We start from the raw sequence: 20,434 nt of genomic DNA, 5'->3' as shown, positions 1-20,434 counted from the left end.
CGTGCCAAGAACAGATGCATACTGGTAAGTAGCATTTTCCTTAAATGGCACACGCCTGGGAGGACTTTGAGATCTTCATCCGAGAGAAAACTGATCATCCCTAGAGTTCGCAAAGTCAGATGGGGCGGCTGCTCCTTCTCAGTGGCGGTGGCCAAACTTTGGAATACGCTACCCTCCTCGATCTCCCAGGTGGAATCCCTTCAGGTGTTAAAAAAAACTACTGAAGACCTGGCTTTTCTCAGTTTAGTCAGCAGCCTCTCATTCTCCTCTCCTCTTCCCGTCCTCTCAGTGCCTTTGCACCCTCGGGTTTTAGTGCACTTTATAAATCCCTATCCTATCCTATCCTATCCTATCTCGCAGATCAAGATGACCAGCCCTTACACCCAGGAACCACTGAAGAAGACTATAATGTTGGACCCCCTAGGTGATTCTGTATTCGATCAATACCCAGTTAGGGCTTTTCTACCAGAATATACCCTGGACTTCCATAAGGACCACTGCACCCTATAAAGTGGGCATGCACGCAGCTAGTCAGCTTCTTACCCATGCTTAAAGGCATGCTCAAATCTGCTCCAGAAACTTCATGTAGGCAGTAAAAGAGAGGGTAGTAACACCTAGGCTTAAGAAAAAGATAAACCCTCAACAAGTGACTCTCTACATCAAGAGCCAGATCCCTCCTGACTTCCTGATGGTTCACACTGCCCACAAGAGGGTGTCCCAAGCTATGGCTGAAATGCTGCTGCTTAAAAAGGAGAGCAAGAATATTTGTTATGGGGAAGAGGTCAGCGGTAAGGGCAGCCATACATAGGCGCGCATACCCAATCCTTTCCTGGTACGGCATGTCCCAGTGGGAGGAGATGTAGAAACTTGTAAACCACATTCCAAAGGCATATAGAAACAGTGGGGAGGGAATAGTCAGAGGGTACATAGTGGGTCCATCCGCCACGGTCTTTAACACCAGTGTTGCCCTCCGGTGACATGCCTGGTTTCAAGCCTTAAATCTCACTGAATCTCCTCAACCTCTTGTTTGACATGGAGCATCCTTGCTTGAAAAAAAATAGAAAAGGGCACAGAGATTGCCATGGTGTCCTGCAAACTCCAACTACAAGAGATTCCTTTCACAAGCAACAGCCCCGAGGATAAGTCAAGTTCTCTTTAGCAGACCAGCCACAATCTTAATCACGACAGCAGCAACACCAGCAGGGACTACATCAAGGATACATACAAATGTAACAGAGGGAAGGGTAGAGGTGACTCCAGTAACGGAACTTCCACTTCTGAGCTGTGACTAGCTCTATCTTTTCCCAATCACATGTTGCCTGTCGGGGGAGAATACCAGATTTCCTTTCTCACTGGCAGGAAATCACATCAGAAGAGTGAGTTTTAGCAGTGGTCCATCATGGCTCCCTACTAGAACTTCTCACAATCCTTGCCAGCATCCCACTCCACAGATACATCCTCATCAGAGACATCTCTGTCTTCCTGAGAAAGAGGTAGAAGCAGAAAGGAGCTATAGAGAGAGTACCCTCACAGGATCGAGGAAAATGCATATGCTCTCTTTGCTTCCTCCTTGCCAAATAGGATGGCCTTCCCAGGCCTAACCTGGGCCCAACACCTCTAAATAAATACATGCTGTTGGAACATTTCCATTTGAGAACCCTACAGAGTGTCATCCCCTGGCTACATCAAGGTGATAACATGATGGAGCTCTACCTCAAGGATGCTTATTTTCATGTAACTATCCAAACTGCCCATTGCCTGGACCTTTGCTTTGTGGCAAGTGGACATCACTACTAGTTCAGAGTACTTTCTTTCAGTGTTACCATGGCTCCAATTGTGTTTACAAAGTGCCTATCAGTGGTGTCGTCTGAAGGGGCATCACTCATGTCTTCCTTTATCTCTACGATAGGCTGATCAAGATTGGCAGCAGGCAACAATGCCTCGCCCACTCTTATACACCAATTTCCATGCTTCCCAGCATGGGATTTACCATATGTGCCATTAAGTTCCATCTCCAACCTCATCAGATCCAACCCTGTGTGGTTTCAGTGCTGAAAGCATTTCCAGGGAAAGCCTACCACAACCAACAGAGGGTGTTGGCATTCCAGAAGCTGCGCCTCTTTCAGCCCAACTATTAGCTCACGGTCAGAACCGTCATGCACTTTCTGAGGACGATAGCCTCGTACATTTTGATCGTACCTCTCACCAGACTTCATGTGCACCCGACCAACTGTGACTTGCGAGGCAGTGGGAACATAAAAAGGCTTACTGGGAAAATCTACTGCTGGTACATGCCAGCACTCTGCACTGGTGGTACAGCAACAACTTGCTACTCTACAGGCCTTTCTCAGACCTGATTCGATAGTGACCATTACCTCGGGCTCAACACCATAACTGTACAGGGGGTGAGGGCCCCTCAACGCAATAGGGCAACAGGCATTCTCCCCAGCTCTCAGCACCACCGCAGGGGATCTGGCTTTGGGAGATCCGCCACAGCACAAAACTCCTAATGGAAAATCTTCTGGTGGTAGAAAGAAACTTTGCAAACCTGCTCAGGAGGACACATTAACAAGTCCACAAGAGGGAATTCTGCCAGAAAGTACTGCGGTTGGGCACCTGTTTACTTCCCCTGAAAACATGAAAGGCCTAGACTTTGCCTCAAGGTACCTGCACCCACTGTCTATGGGCAATGCACTATAGATCAAAGATCGTTCCCTTCATTTTCCTTAATTTTTCCTCCTCTCCCACTGCTACTGTATGTGATGAGGAAGATGCAACAAACATTCCTGACACTCCTCTCACTTGGGCCAGGCCTCCCTGGTACATACTCCTGTATATGTCCATTAGCCCCCCACAAAAAGTTGCTTCTCAAGCTGAGTACAGCCAAATCAGACAGACAGACTCCAGATAGCTCAACCTCATGATCTGACACCTGCGATCTTAGAATTTGGCTATCTTACCTTACCCCAATTATGCATAGCCTTTCTGTGTGAAGTGTGAATTCCCACTACATTAGTCTTATACTCTGAAAAGGGAAAGAGGTTTGCCCACTACTGTAGTTCCAAAAACCTGAACTCCAATAAAGGCCAATATCCAGGACATCCTCTGCTATCTTGTACATGAGCAGAAATTGACCTCACCTACATGTAGCTTACATGCAAAACAGGGAGCATTCATCCCTATCCAGGATCCAATTAGCAATGACCTTCTGGGAGGGCCTTAAGAAGGTAATTCCTCCCAGGATACCTCCTGTCCTCTTGTGTAATCTTCACAAGTGTCAGATGGCCACACTTTGAAACTTTACACTCATGTCCTCAACAGTTCTTTTCTTGAAAAAATTCCTTCCATGTGGCCACAACTTCGATTTGACATATCAGCGAGCTGGAAGCTCTTACCTGGCAAGAACCATTAATTTACGTTCACAAAGATAGGGTTATTCTAAAGACCACCTCAAGGGGGTGTAACCTTTTCAACTCAGTCAAACTATAGAGATTTCAATCTTCTTGGCACAACTAGTTTCAGTAGCAGAAAGAACTCTAAACACATTGGATACGAAAAGAGCCTAACCTTTCTCAAGCCATGCACTTACCTTCCCTTTCCCCAAAATCTCCTCGGCATGACGTTATGTACAGTATCCCTGGGGGAACAGGGCTTGGCATCGGAGCATGCTCTGTGCTCATTCTCCCAATACAAAGAGTACTTAGGACTTTGCCTTTAACCACATAAGCAAGCCCTGCACTCATTGTCATTGGTCTCATATCCTCTTAGGCACAACATTTGGTTATTTGAAACTGAGAGATGGCAGATATGTAAACACTTAATCATTTAGAGCTTCATAGATGTCATTGTTAAAGTCAGTTATCTGATGTGATGTGATGTATAATGTCACCAGAGATTTCACTAATGAAGTACTTTGTGGTCTAATGTATGACTTGTGGTGAACCTGGGGCTTATGGATACTTAGCTAGCAAGAACTAGTATATTTAATTATTTATTTTCAGGTTTTAAATGTATTATTCCTTTATCTGTTCCCACTCCACAGAATTATTTTCTGACTATTTTAGAACCAGGCAGCTGTGAAGATCCTTATCCAGCTTACTTAATTTCTGACTAGTATATGAAAAGTTTAATTTCAGTATGCCTGACTAGTTATACAATTTCGGATCTACAGATGCATATCTACTAAAACTGAAAATGATACATACTGTGCTGAGAATAAGACATTTTGCATCAGTGAGAAAAACCAGAGGAACGAGGTAGGTTCTTGAATAGGAAATACCACCTGCCAGCATTTGCAGTCCTTTCCATTCCTTATTCGCACATTCTAAATTCTATAAGGAATACATGAGAAATAGAACAAGAATGAACCAAAGGAGAAAAAAAGGAAAAATAGGGAGATGCAGGTATAAGAAATTACCAAGATGATAAAAAAAGGCACATATTAACTTTTCTTTTGTTGTCTTCCTTTTTCACATTAATCAATTGCGCAATATTACTATCAGTATTTTCTTAATTTCTGTATTAGATAAAGTGATAAACTCATCCATAGATGGTCCATCCTGAAGTCTAATCTGTGCTCTGACTCTTTCAGGGTTGTATCACGGCATGAGCTGATTACAGATGTATTCATCAACTTTAGCACTATATTTGCATGCTACAAAGGTGTAGTGTAATCTTTAACAGTCTCATTTTCTGGCTGCAGTCTCATATTAAAGTGGTACCTTTGTTATAAGGTGCTTATTTTGGGTAGGTAATTGGCATCTAACTTTCATATGTATACATCATATTATTTAGCGCCCAGTGCTCTCCTCCACCACGTCCAGTAGATTCTCAAACACCACTTGCTTCTAAGTGCATAAGCAATGCCATAGCAATAATAGTTTCTTCTCAACCTAAGGGTTAACACCACATAATCTAGTATAGTGTCTCTCCAGGTAACAGAAAAACAATGGTGGTGCATTTACATTCTTCATGTTGTGCAAGCACAAAATGGACACACCAACGAATAATAAACACAGAATCTGTTGCCAAATAAAGTATTACCATGTCCTTATGGCCCAAGAGTCTTAATCTTTACTCCAGCACTAAATGTAGTGCTTGAATATTAATTTAAACTTGAGTCTCCTGCACGTGTAAAAATAAGTTGTATACAAAGTTTTTTTTTAAACTTGGATGAGAGGACTTTCATGTTAGAAAAAGTCTAGAGATTGCCTACGTTTAAAGTGTAGGACATCACCCGGGTGCTTTTTTTCCAGACAGTGAATCCAGCGGCAAAATTGCTTAACATCTTTGAAGCTCACATCGGTGGTGAGAAATGGCTTGCAGTTCCTCATACTTTCTGACAATGCTCAAAAAAGCCATGTCAGGTATGATGAGATAATGAAATGGTATTAAGTGTTCACATGCATATTGTGATTCAATGACATCACACACATGTAGGAGAATCAAGTGTGAAACATGATGTCAAGTGCGAGTGATGTCCGTGATTACGTGGCGATGACATACTTGTGCTGCAGGCAACACTGGAGTTGTTGACCTAACCTGGTAGGCATAATTACTAATTGAAAAACTTCGGTTACAGCCAACAAAGGTTGAGGAGCTAATACCAAAATTCGAAGCAAACCAGCGAAGTTCTCCTCAGAGCAACAAAATGAAGATAATCCGAACAACAACATAATCTAAGGTACTTTAATAGGAAACACCCCAGTGTCTAGGCCCGGCCCACCGATTGCCAGCACTAACAGCCTTTCCAAAGTTGAATATGCTATAAGAAATAAGGGAGATTAAAGCAGGAATGAACCAAGGGAGAAAAAGGTAAAGGTATAGAGAAGCAAGGGAAAAGAAGGGAAGACGAAAGCTATGCATAGAGATTGGAGTATTTAACAGATTTCTGATGGCTTGATCCAATAAAGAATTCCAAACGGAAAGTCCATCTTTTCTCAGATACTTAATGAACTGTTAACTGAACACACAGCTGAATTGTTGTCATATTACTAACATCTCTGCAACATTTCTTGAATTGGTACACATATTGAGCTTGTAAGTGAACTAGCTCCTGGGTTGTATCCTCGTAAATTATAACTTCTCTGGACCCTAATCTTGCTGTGCAATTTTATTAAACGATCCACTCAGAAGAACTCAATCACTCTCAAGACTGCACTCATACTTCTGATCAAGTGCACCATAATGCCATAGACACATGTTTCCGATTCAAATCTCATCACCCCAAATGAACATTTCAGACTGGACTGGATAGTTCACATTTCGCCATCTTTCAGCACCACTCTGCTAGAAGCCCAAATTAGTGGTTGAAACTGAAAGCCCCAGAAGATCCCTCACAGCTCTATCTGTTAAAACCTTTTTCAGGACCTCTGGACAATAGCTTATCGCACAGACATTCTTATATTCTTGGAAGACTTCACCGACTTCACAATGACGCCACTTTATAGCTCATGAGCAACTTTGCTTCCCTCACACAAAAATACAACAAAGACCAGGACGGTGTCCTATGTTACAACAAGGAGCTTAGCACCAGTAACCAAGTAATAAAACGCAACATGGAGTAAATTCAAAACTTAGGAAGCTCCACAAGCCCAAAACTAAGGAAAAGCAGATTAATGTAACGGTGAACTTGAAGCCAAGTTGAACTTCCAAGCTCTTTATCAAACTTCGACATGGCACCAGCCCCAGCAAGGAATCCAGAATTTCAAGCTTATGTGCCAGTGTAGACCACATTGCCATTTTTTCACGGAGTAAATACAAATAGTTCAAAGAGAGCTCCAAAACAAATCACAAAATCACCTCTTAAGTACTAAATGAACCAACCTGATGCGGTCATCCTTCAAACACCTACACGCAAGAAGTAATCCAAATCATGATGTGAGCCAACCCCTCAGTATATGTGTTTGTAATTCATTACCTGTAATACTAGCAACACTATGCCCATGACATAACTTTACTAATTATAAACAACCATTAGCTCCTCACTAGAGGAAAGAATCTTCCCTTTTTCTCCAAAATCTAGCTAAATCATTTCAATACAAAGAAAAAACTTGTTTTTCATCCAAAAATTAAGCAAGCCTTTTTAACTCAACTTCTGACTCACATTATCAAAAGTGACGTAGTAAACACCTTTCGACCTGGTGGCTGGATTCTGCCTAAAAGGCAGGATGAGGTGCTAATAGTGAAAAATACTAAACATTCTTCAATAAAGGTTTGTGTTGCTTGAACTATCGGTGGCTTACAACACTGTTAACCACATAACTAAACTTCAAATCTAGGAAGGGAACAGAAGTTAAAGGTGTAAATTGGTTAAAGCCTTTCATTATGTCAAAATCCCAATTCGTACATGGGGCTGTAATTCACTGTGCCCTAAAGAGAATTACATCGTAATTAACCAATACTCGTGTGATACTGTGTCTCAGAATCTACACCTTCTAAAAAAAAAAAAAAAAAAAAAAAGTTCATGCGGAAAGAACTTCCTTGTAGAATGAATTAGCTAGGCTGAGCTCTTTGTTCTTTAAATGTGACATATAATTTATTCTACTTTACACCACTAACTCTCCACCTCAGGCAGAGAAATAGTTGACTCCTTCACTCAGCAAGTGATCTCTTCCTCTTGATCCCTTTGCCAAACCAATAGGCTTCATTATTACTCCAATCCTAATTATTATCGCACAGATCTCCATATGCTGCTTCCTTCCGTTTACATCTGCAAAGAAAACTCAAGTCCTCAAATTATTGCCTTAGACTTCAGGAAAGCACTGCAACCATTAGCGGTTGCTCAATTTAACAGAAGAAATGCATTGCTAGCTAGCTTTCTGAAATCTGTGCAGGCTGCCCCCGGGACTGTCTTTAATGCTGCGGCTTGATTCTAAGCCTCTAAAAACCACATAAGACTGATAAACCACATAAACTCCATTCAAAGGGAACTCTCCTGGCTGCCTTTTGAGACAATAATTACTTTTAGTTCCTTTCCCTCTTTACCTTCTTAACCTCCTGCATCATATATATCCTTAAACATCATCTCACCCAGCTACTTGAAGAATAAGCTAGAAACAACTGTAGATATAAGTATGAAAGGAGCAAATCATGTGTCCTGGAAAATCCAAGACCTGCTCGCAACTAGCTGAGCTATATAACCACGTACCCAAAAATATCAGCTGTCATACCAAGATACTATCCTTCTAATGACTCCTCTCTTCAGAACCCCACGTTAAAGATTAGTGTGAGCTCATGTGCTTTTTCTTTTCTGCCTTTCTGTTTATCTTTACAAAAATACTAATTCTTGTAATTGCTAATATTACTTATAAAGTGATCTATTGTCTATGTGAATGGATCTGAGATGTATTTGAATTTTGGCATAGGCCTGAACTAAACCCCGCGCTGTCAGCCAACCCTTCAGCTTGGACTTACACTGAACTTGCCGTGGGTGGCCTACCCTGCTGTGGTTGGCGAAGCAATTGAGATTTTCAAAGGATGTTCAATTTCTCCACCGCAATGATGCTCATTGCAGCCTTTGTTAGGATAGCATTTATCATCCAAAGCTGTTCCTCATTTCCTCTCAACAGCATCTTATTTGTATGCGTACCACATTAGATGACTGTTTCAAATAAATTATGACTGCTTGAGATCACGTTTGCATTTTAAATGATTGTACAGTAACACTCTCTACTATATGCCTATTTTGCCCCACTTAGTAAATTGACCAGGATTAACATCTATGAACGTTATTAGTGCGCCCAAAATAAAGAGATTGAGTGCAGTTGAGGAACGAAGTGATCAAGCAATTTATTTACCTGGTGATGGTGTGACCAACTAATGTTCTCCTCTTCACATAAACAGCTGTCAATAGACAATTGTGAAAATACTCTTGTTTGTTGTTAGAATTCATTTACGGAATGCATTTCCATTGCAGGTGCATCAAACCAAATGACAAAAAAGCTGCCCATATCTTCAATGATGCTTTAGTCCAGCACCAAGTTCGGTACCTCGGTCTGTTGGAGAACGTACGTGTTAGAAGGGCAGGTTATGCTTTCCGACAGCCATACGAACCCTGCCTGGAAAGGTACAAAATGCTCTGCAAGCAGACCTGGCCTCATTGGAGAGGCCCTGCCAGGTAAATTGGTTTCTTTTATATTTTGGCGGGATGGGAAGTTTTTATCAACTGTTTTGCTTTTCATTTACCCTACACATTCAAAGAGAAAAAAACATTAATTTTAGCAACACACTGGCAGTATGGGTAAGCACATCTTTTTTTATTTAAAGCAGCTGCACAGTATATGCCAAAGAAACAAGGATGTCGTACCTGAAGGAAATGACCCAAATAGGGTCACCCTGGTCACTCGCGACCACCTCTCAGCCTTCCATACCAAATGAAGTGTCAGTCAGACCGTAGAGAATACAAGCCACTACTTGTTTATTCAGATACACTTAGAGTGGAGCCCAGTCTGCTCAGTCGTTTAGTAGTGCTGCAGAGGAACTGACATCAGCATGCGTAACGATACATTATGTACACTTCAAAACCAATGAAAGCACGCCCACCATGGAATTTTCCAAGCAGATGCAGCTGGACAGTAAATTACAAAGGAGTAAGTTTCGATTCTGGGGCCGGGCACACACTATCTACTATTCAAGGCCGCTCTGCCTGTGCCCACCACCAGACAAGTGGGAGAAAGTCTACATCTAAAAGGAAAGGTATGCACTAATAAGAACAGTGCATTCATTAGTGTAGCAAAACTCAGCTCCGAAGAAACATAACCTAGAGTAGGCCGTTTCTCGGAAATGGCAAAGGATTAGTTTTGATTATGATTAAAAATGGCGGCCATACACAAAATGGTGCTGTGAATGCTGACTTTACATAAAGAGTGCAAAAGCATATTTTTCTATTCTAACATACCCTTTCCTTCATTTCCCTCTCAGCCAGAAAGAGTGCTATGCAATGCCCATTTCTCGAAGTAGAGACATTTACCTTTCACTGAGAATAAGGATGTGAGAGCGATTTTATGCAGATCCTACCTTCAGCAGGAGGTGGGTTCCTTGGACAGAAGTGTCCAGTGTCTGCATCGGTCTGAATACCATTTGTTCCTGGTATGTCTGGTCTGAGCAGGAGTAGTAGGGCAACCAAAGACCCTGGTGATCCCTCACCACGCTGCGCTCAGCATCCGCATACTTTTCCTTTACCTTGCCGTAAGTAACTAAGGGAAATATTAGGGTCATCAGAATCACTTTGGCGAGTTACAGGTTTCAATATGACAGGTTTTTTGTTTTGTTTTTTGCTGAACCTCTGCACTTTTCCCGGTCTGCACTGATTTCAGCAGATATGTCACTGTTGTGGAAGCGACGTGTGCTGGCAAAATGGCTCTGTGAGTTATGTGATTGCTGCATATATTCTTGTGTGAACTTTAGGTTATGAGTTATATACGGAAGGAAGACCTTGCCCGTCCCACGGCTTATCCTTCTGAGTAATACTCAATGTATGAAACACATGTCAAGGGTTAGCAGGCACCGGACTGTGCTTGAACATGCTGTCACAAATGTCCATTTGGTGATAGCATGAACCAGCATGCATTGAGGGGACTGAGGCCATTTTGCTGGGACCAGTATGAAGCTCCACCTCTTACTGCACGAGTTCATTATTTTTGGGTCAGAACAAACACACTCTAATTTTTATGCAATGTGAAGATAGGTGTGCTGTCGGATTTAGGAGGCTAGGCATTAAGATGGGACTCCAGTGTTACATGGAGGATGGCATGTTGTATGAAACCGAATCTTGGTCGTTAATGCAAGCTGTCTTGTAGTCCATGCCAAGCTAGTCCTCTGTTTGTGTGTTTGGGCTTGCTCTGATGATGCCTATGTGGCAACTGCTCTCTGTTTTATCAAAGGTTTTGGAAACATGTCAACTGTGCACGAGCCAAAATGATGGGTATTACCAAAGCTTGTTTTTCTTGGTCTTCAGACATTCATACCAATACACCTTCATCAGAGTCCTGTGAATTTCCTGCTAAGTGCAAAGATGCAGCCCAAACAGAAATGGTCCCGAGCCTATTGGCTGCATATGTAGGCATGTCATCCATACTTGCCGGCCTACCAATCACCTATTGGAAAAAATAGCCAATTTGTGTTCCTATGCCACTGGATTTTCAAAAGCATTTCTGAATTACTTACTCGCTCTAAATTCGAAAGTTTGTTTTCTCTATTTCAGTAAAGAGAGTAGTGTGCTTTTCCTTGGAGTATAGTTTTACATTCCTACAAATAAATGATAATCGGGGCCGGACTGGCCGTAGCGGGCACCGGGCAATCCCCCGGTGCGTCGCAAGGGTTGGGGCCGGTTTGGGGCCCCTGGGGGCCGTTTTTGTTACAGGGCCGCGTTTGCGGCGTAGCTGCAAAATCGGCCCTGTAGCAAAATCGGCTGAAAACCGTCCCTGGCAAAGAGCTCGCCGGCACCCTCCGACCCCCCTCCCCCCCTCCCCCTGTGGCGGCCGGCCGAGCACTTTGCCAGGGCCGGTTTAGGTTCCCAGTCCGGCCCTGATGATAATGTTCCCGGACTGGAATACTTCAGAATTTAAAAAAGTATTTTAGGGCATTTTCTGTCCAGTCTTAAATTTATTGCATGTCTTTTTTTAGTTTCTCCACCCGTGGTATCAAAATAGGACCTGCTGCAAATACCACTTCACACCGTGTGTGGGAGCTGTTTTTGGAGCAGTAAGGTTATTTCACCAGAATAGCTGCAGCATACGTACAAACATAATTATACGTACCTCTCTGCTGACATTTCAGGAACAGTAATAACACGTTCCCTGAATCTTTCCGTTATTCAGTAGCAATAGATAGAGCATGGACAAAATGAAGGATTACCACACATAAGCTTACATTTCTTTCCACTTTTTTATTTTTATTTCTTGCCTGTTTAGATGGTAAACCAGGTACCAAGGTCATCGGAGAACTGTACATGTTCGAAGGCTCAGCTCGTAGGACAAAGTTTGGCTTGTGTACATTTACATATGTACATTAAATATGACCTTATGTAGCTGGAAGAGGATTGTTAGTCCCTGAGCCTCTTCTGAACAAGTAGAGTGCAGTAAACATTACGAAGCTGTTCTATATGTTAAGGGGATGCAGTGATTCTTTTCAGAGTTCCGCTTATGTCTTGTTTTGCTCGATAATGTTGAATGGATCGCTATATCTGATATGCAGAGAACTTTTCCAAAGTTTGATTCGGGTTAGTTTTGCTTTACACTCTGATCTGTGGTGATAATCCTGGATTGTAAACTTTGAATTGTAACATTTTCAAACCAATCTTGAACTAATTTAGCTGTGATGCAATTTACTGCCAGCCATCATGTGACTCTAGCCATGTTGTAGTCTTGCAGGAGTCTAAATGTTGTGAAGTGATCAATGGGAGCAGAGCGGTTGATCGAGAGAGATTTTTCTGCGTACATTGAGAAAACCAATGCCAGATTTCAATTTGCAGTCAGCTGTAATGACAAACCTCTCCTCTAGTTGTGATTTTGATGCAGGTGGGTAGAGTCCCTGTTAGAGAAGCTAGAAAACAAGGGACAGGATCTACAATGGCTTCTCATTTGAGTGTTTTCAGCTTTGAAGGCGTGCTGTGTATTTTGCTGCTTGTCAGTCGACGTACAGGGAGGGAATTATTCTTTACGATAAGACTAGAGGGGTTTCTGCGTTTTGAACGTGTATGGGCCCTTTCTTAAAGCTTTTCTGTGAAATGGTGAAAATGTCTAGTTCTTTCATATGATGATTAGAGATCGGGAATGAGAGACAGAGATCCACATTTTTGGTGCTGAGTCTCAAAGGTTTGAGCGCGTGTTTTCATGAAACTGGGTTTTTCCAGTCCAAGCTCCATTTTCCTTCTCATGACTCCGGGAGCACCCCGAGTCTGAGTTTGACAGCCGTGTATCAGGGGATGTGTGGTGCAGAGGTTTTGTATGTCAGACTGTCTTCAATATGCAACACATGTGTACCACTGGAGTTCGGATCAGGCTGGAAGTGACATGTTTGTTTTTCCTGGTGCCTACAATGAGGTGGGTTGCTGCATGAACTGTTTTAAATTATGCCAGACCAATTTATTGGGATGCCAGTCAGCTGGGCATGGCCGTCGTCTGGTAATGCTTACAGGGTGTCAACCATTGATTCCCAACCTGCATTGCTATTATTATGCTCTTTGATTTTTAGAAGATGCAATTGGAGTTGAGCACCATTTTCCCGTTTTTCCTGTGAAGATCAGGCTTGAGTTTGTATGCCCTGGAACAGTTCTTGCCAATTGTTTATTATGAACATGGGGTTTGATCCTGTAATGCCTGAGTGGGGGAGCTATTAATCAGAGCACACAAAAAACACAAGACCCCCACCAGCTATCAATTATTTTCAATAAAATACACAAAACAGCACATTAATTCTGTGTATAATTCGGGATACTGTATTATTCACATCTTATTAATCCGTTTCATTCGTCTTATTACGCAAAGTAGTCTCATCTTACATATATACAAGTTGGTGCACACCACGTCGTTCTACTTTACAAAAAAACACAAGACAGTGGAATAATGATTTCCTACACCCAAGACACAGACATAAAATTATTGACCTGTTGAAAGATTTTTTAGGTTGTCATATACAAATGAACAATATCCAGAGCTCTGTATCCAAAAAATGTAGAAAGCTACCCCTCCAAAAAGTATTGGGTTTGTTCTGTTAAAATCATAAATTGCCCAAGTAGGGCAGTCAAGTGAATTTATCTATCTATCTATCTATCTATCTATCTATCTATCTATCTATCTATCTATCTATCTATCTATCTATCTATCTATCTATCTATCTATCTATCTATCTATCTATCTATCTATCTATCTATCTATCTATCTATCTATCTATCTATCTATCTATCTATCTATCATGTGGGGGCTGGATGAGGATTCCAGGGACCTTTAATTGTTTTTATAGTGACACTGATGTGATTGAGGAAAAGAAAAATGCTTTACCTACGGTTAGAAATACAAGGTTCTTAGCACAAAATACATTTATAAACTAATTCGGAGTGCCGAAGTCGTAAAGTCTTTCCACGCTTACTATGTATTTTCCACCAATAGTGAAGAGCCAGTATGGGTTTAGAACTGTGTCATTAGCAACACCAGTATCATTTGCATTTGAGAAAGGCATTTAAGCTGAAACGCGTCATGCTGTCTAGAATAAGTGGAAGCTCTACGAACCCGTGTGTGCTCAGGTCTTTTTCTTTGTTTAGTTGATGTTCCTGGAGATAGATATATATATATATATATATATATATATATATATATTTTCACTGAAAAAGCCATAGGTGTCACACACGTTATAGTTAGAAATTAGCATTTAAAAAAACCTTAGAAATTCACTGAAAAAACCATAGGTTTCAGGGGTGTTATAGTTAGCTGGACATTTCACTCGTACAAAACCAGTGAAAATCCCCCGTTATAGTTAGTTCAGCTAACTATAAATCGCTCGCCCGCAATGCACTGCTGATGACGTCACATATTACATCACTCATGACATGGTCAGTGACATCACTGATAACATCATCCTTGTGATACAGTGGCAGACCTCCTCTCACCCTAATATAACCTTTGATACACACACTCAAAAATAGAAACACCCATTTTCAAAACAATGGACACACCAATACCAGTTACAACACACCTATTCAGTAATTCCAAGCTCTACACACACATCCACTCATTCAGCAACTGTCCTATAAAGTCACTCATACATGTACTTACTCATCATATGTACTCATAAACCTATACATCCTGTTACACACCGCCACTCATCCATAGTTACTCACACACATAGTCACAAATGCAAATAAAGTATCAAACCTACATTTACTTGCATATACATTTATACACACACTGCCACACTTACTTCTACAGAAACTTGCACATACTTACTCTCTTAAACAATCACTTATAGAAACACATATTTATTTATACAGAAACTCTTCCAATCTCTCACTCTCACATATACTCACTTATATACACCAAAACTCACATATACTAGTTTACAACATATGTAGTTACTCATAAAGACACTATTGAGACAGTCATTCACTCACTAACACACCCATACACACACTCATCCACCCATACAGTCCTGCACACATGCTGTCTTCAACACATACAAACAGTGAGTCACTCATTCAAGCATCTATGCGCTAAGTAATACCCCCCACCGAACCATACATACATTCAGGCACTCATACTGATACTCAAAAAACAACTAATAATCCATATAGACACTCATGTAGCTACCCACCAACCCATGCAGCCACTTATACACAAAGTGAGATTGATACAGATATGTACATATTTAAACATTACTTGCTAACCCATGTATAATCTAAGATACACTTAATCGGTCAGTTATACAATCAATTTTACACAAAAAAATCATCCATTTAGACACTTATATACCCATTTATTTTTCCATCGACCTTGAGATATACATACATAAAACATATTTAATTTTCAAAAAAACACACATTCACTGGATGGTCATCAGTGCTGTCATCAGTGATGTCATTTGAGATGTCATCAGTGATGTCATGAGTGATGTCACTGACCATGTCATGAGTGATGTAATATGTGACGTCATCAGCAGTGCATTGCAGGCGCCCGAGTTATAGTTAGCTGAACTAACTATAATGGGAGAATTTCACTGGTTTTGTACGACTGAAATGTCCAACTAACTATAACGCCCCTGAAACCTATGGTTTTTCACTGAATTTCAAAGGTTTTTTAAATGCTAGTTTCTAACTATGCTTACAGAGGTAGGACATGTGAAGAAAGAAGAAAAAACGCACCGAAAGAAGCAAAAGAAATGCAGAAAGAAGCAACAGATGTCACCAAAGCTGAAGAAAAGTGCAGGAAGAAGCAAGACATGTGCAGAAAGAACCAACAGAGGAGCAGAAAGAGGCCTTCTTACAAAATCATTCTGTGCCCACAACTTTTTCAGACGGGTACTGGTGTTAACAGACCTAGAGCCAGTGGTATGCTAAAAGACACTTAGAATACAGTGAAAACACCTACATACACTAGGGAACACTATGCGTTGGAGTACCCCTGTGATTAGCATGACCTCCTTTGTAAGCCCCTAGTATATAATAGGGCTGGGGGATTAAAACTACCTCTTAAAACGCGCCACGGGGTGCGTTTGCACACTGGTTAAGGGAGGGGGGGGCCTGAGATGACGTGTGCAAACACGCCCTGTGGGCGTTTTAAGTTGTGGGGTTAAGTCCCCTTGAATCCTGAGGGTCCCTAGGGGCCAACTAACCCACCAGGTATGTCCAGTAAGTGCCACAGAGTTGCATTGCAGAGAGGTGTAAAATGGGGCATGGCCTCGGACCACCTCTCTGCAACGCAGCTCTGTGGTGCTTACTGGAGGTACATGGTGGGCTAGTTGGACCCAGGGACTCTCAGGATTAAAGGGGACTTAATTTCCCAACATAAAACGCGCAACAGGGCGTGTTTGCACACGTCACCTCAGGCCCTTTCCCCTCCCTTCACCACCGTGTAAACACGCCCTGTGGCCGTTTTAAGTTGGGAGATTAAGTCCCCTTGAATCCTGAGTGTCGCTAGTGTCCAACTAGGTACCTCCAGTAAGCACCACAGAGCTGCGTTGCAGAGAGGTGTAAAAAGGGGCGTGGCCTCTGGAACCATTTCTGCAACGCAGCTCCCTGGTGCATACTGGAGGTACCTGGTGGGCTTGTTGGCCCCCACGGACCCTCAGTATTGAAGGGGAATTAATTCCCCAACTTACAACTCGCCTGGGGTTGCGTTTGCACAGTGGTAAAGGAAGGGGCGGGGCCAGAGGTGACAGGTGTGCAAACATGCCCTGTGGCGTGTTTTAAGTTGGGGAATTAATTCCTCTTCAATTCTGAGGGTCCCTGGGGGCCAACTAGCCCACCAGGTACCTCCAGTATGCGCCAGGGAGCTGCGTTGCAGAGAGGTGTTCAGAGGCCATGCCCCTTTTTACAACACTCTGCAACGCAGCTCTGTGGCGCTTATTGGAGGTACCTGGTGGGTTAGTTGGCCCCCAGGGGACCGCCGGATTGAAGAGGAATTAATTTCCCAACTTAAAACGCGCGATGCCGGTCTTTTTTTAAATTTAATTTTTTAAGAAAGGGGGCTATGTGGCCCCCCTTCTTTTCCTGTTTTACATCCCCCGGTGCCTGACCCCAAATTTTTTTAAAAAATAATTTGGAAGGGGGCCGTGGCCCCCCTCCTGAGGCCATAATCGGCCCCAGGGACCCCATCCCCCCCTGGGCATGGCCATTTTTTTTTATTTATTTGGAGGGGGCTGCCTTGCCCCCCCTCCTCAGGCCATTTATGGCCCTGGGGACCCCATCCCCCGGGGCCGGCATTTGTTTTTATCTGATTTTTTTTTTTAATTTGAGGAGGGGGGCTGCGTGGCCCCCCTCCCGGACCACTAATAGCCCCGTGGACCCCATCCCCTGGGGCTGGCCCTCTCCGTTGGGGACCGTGGTGGGGTCCCCAACTCCCCCACAGTCCCGCCGGCTCCCTGCCTCCTGCGGGAGCCTGCATTGCTTTTCCACATGGGGAGCTGCTAAGATGCAGCTCCCTGTGTGGAAAAGCAATCGGCTTTGGTTTTTGGAAGAGAGCAGGTTTCCTGCTCTCTTCCAAAAACCAAAGCAGGTTGCTATGGCAGGGCGGGAGCCGCGAGGCTCCCACCCTGCGATAGCAAACAGCAGTGTCCTGAGGGTGGGTACTCCGGGACCCTGCAGGAGCCGGCCCTGGGGCCTGGGGTCCGTCACCCCAATTTAAATAATTAGAGCCCCGGAGAGGTGGTGGTCCCCGGGGCGTGTGGGGAGGGTTCGAACCCCCCCACACAGTTAAACAAAAATTAAAACAAGCCCCCGGGGGGGGGGCAGTCCCCAGGACTGCCTTGGGGCCATGTGCCCCCGCCAATATTTTATAAAAGCCCTGGGGGGTGGTGGTCCCCGGGGTTTGGGGGGCCTTTGAGCCCCCCACCCATTTACTAAACAAGCCCCAGGGGGTGGCAGTCCCCAGGGCTGCAGAGGGGCCATGAGCCCCCCCTTAAATACTTTTGAAAAGCCCCGGGGGGCTTTATTACAATCTTAACATTGCTCCCGGGACTTGGCCCACCCGGGGGCTAATTAATAATGAAGCGTGGGAGCCCGCACTTCGTTTTTTTTTTTTCCAGCCGGGTCCACGGATCCTCCGCGGATTTTGGCGATTTAAAAAAATATGTTCTTTTTTTTGTGCCTGGGGGTCCTTCTGGGACCCCCTAAGCAGGCCTAGGGGGTCAGGGTGTTTCTACCCTGCCCCCTTTTCTCTTTTTTCGCATTTGTTTTTCTGTTTTCTTGATATCTTTATATATATATATATATATATTTTTTTTTAAACCTTTATTACAAATTGCAATAAATATACAGGTATGGGCCTACAACCTTCGGGCCGGCCGCTAGTAAACAATAAGGTCATAAACATATAGGTATAAACGCAAGCAGTACAGGTCCCAAGGATCCGAAATATCATTTGCCGCTATAGGCCTTTACATCCCAAATGGCGGTTTCATTTTAAATGAAAAAAAAAGAAACAAACCCACAAGGCGGCAAAAGTCCAGGTGACATTATGCGCTCCCCTAGGGAGGGGCCTACCAAACTACAATGGAAGGAGGGGGGGAAGGGCAGGGGGCAGAGACAAAACCATCCCGACAACACAGAATCATGGAGATGCGCAGACTAGGGAGACAGGGCCTCAGCAGAATCACGCGTTAGGGGCGGGGCGCAAATCCCGCCACGATAGGAGTTCCAGGGGCCCCACACCTTTACCCATTTCCCAGGCTTGCCTCTCGCCACATACAGTCTTTTCTCGGAACATACACCAATCCATATTTTCCTTCCACACCGAAATCGTGGGTGACCTCTGGGAGCCCCACAATTGTGCTATGTCACGCTTGGCCACCATATATCCCAATGTCACCCACCACGTTTGCGTCACCGTGTAATCAGTCGGCTCCCAAACATTCAACAAACACCTCCTCGCCTCGGGGAACAACGCAACATGCGTGACCGCCTGCAATACTGCATGCACGCCACGCCAGAACCGAGTCACCTCCGGACATTCCCACAAAACATGGAGGAAGGTCCCAATCATACCACACCCACGCTTACACATCCCATCCACCGCATATCCCATACGCATGAGGCCAGGACCCGTAACATACACCCTGTGGAGTATCTTGAGCTGGACGAACCAAAGACGGGCCGGTATGGCCACCTCTTTCGGGGAGGCCACCGCAGACACCCAATCCTCGTCATCCAGCTCCAATCCATCAGCGACCCATGCCTCACGAAGGGCGGCCAGCAGCCCCGAGCGATCATTGACGAGCTTTTTATAGATTAATGAAATAGTGCTATCCGGCACATACCCATCTAGTACTCTATCTTCCAATGGGGAGCACTCCGGGATGGACGCGACCTCCGGAAATACGGAGAGCAACGCATGACGAACCTGCACATACCGAAAGTACTCCCTGTCATGCAATTGGTACTCCGCTTTCAGCACATCGAATGTTTTAAATCCCCCCTTCGTCCAGAGATCCCCTACCCTGCTAATGCCGATCGTGTCCCACTTCTCAAAACCTTTCGTCGTCCACAAACAACCCATTCGCTCGGAAGCATACAATGGCGTCGCCCGGGTCAACCGATCCTTCCACCCCATCGCCGAGTTTGCCGCGTGCCACACACGTACCGCGACCCGTGTCGGACCCGTCAACTGCGCGTCGAGCGATCTGGAGTAGAGCGCCCTATTGTAGTCGCCACCCGGCAACAACAATTTGTCCATCTCAAAAGCCGGATTAAGGGCAGGCCCATAAAGCCCGTGATTTATCGCTGCCAGCTGGGAAGCCCAATAATAACGTTTGATATCGGGGAGGGCGACCCCCCCCCCCGTCGTACCACGGGAGCGTCAGCTTCGCGAGGGCGATCTGCGGTCTCCCATCCCAGAACAGTTGGCGCTGCAGACCCTCCACCTCCCTAAAATAGCTAGCTGGCACGACATCCATTGTGTTTTGTAAGGCGTATAAAAACCGCGGCAGTGACATCATCTTAAACAGCGCCGCCCGGCCAAGCGGCGAGAGCGGCAAGCGCCGCCAACGCGCCACATCCGCGGGGGGGGGGGGGGTGGAGTAAATTCTGTGTGCATCGGGCCGCTGAGTCCAGGGTAATAAAAATTCCCAGATACTTGAATCCCTGATGAGCGACCTGGATCGGGCAACCCCGCGGGAGGATAGGAGCCTCTCCAAAAAGAACATAAACACAGGACTTAGCCCAGTTGATGACTAGGCCGGAGTTACGGCCAAAGGAGGACAATACATCCACCAACACAATTAACGATTC

At 44.2% G+C, this 20,434-nt stretch overlaps 1 protein-coding gene across 4 annotated transcripts in view; it reads left to right on the top strand.

Moving 5' to 3' along the window:
• MYO1B (myosin IB) overlaps window positions 1–20,434 on the top strand; it is a 715,692-nt gene that overhangs the window by 463,980 nt on the left and 231,278 nt on the right. For all 4 annotated transcript variants that reach the window (XM_085648784.1, XM_085648782.1, XM_085648783.1 and 1 more), the window contains exon 18: window positions 8,918–9,118. In XM_085648784.1, coding sequence (XP_085504910.1) covers window positions 8,918–9,118 — 201 coding nt within the window. The remainder of the gene's footprint in view (window positions 1–8,917; window positions 9,119–20,434) is intronic.

The sequence above is a fragment of the Triturus cristatus genome, chromosome 3_2 (genome assembly GCF_964204655.1).
Source record: "Triturus cristatus chromosome 3_2, aTriCri1.1, whole genome shotgun sequence".
Taxonomy (NCBI): Eukaryota; Metazoa; Chordata; class Amphibia; order Caudata; family Salamandridae; genus Triturus; species Triturus cristatus.
The sequence above is the reverse complement of the archived record's forward strand: the minus strand, read 5'-3'. Positions and strand labels throughout refer to the sequence as shown.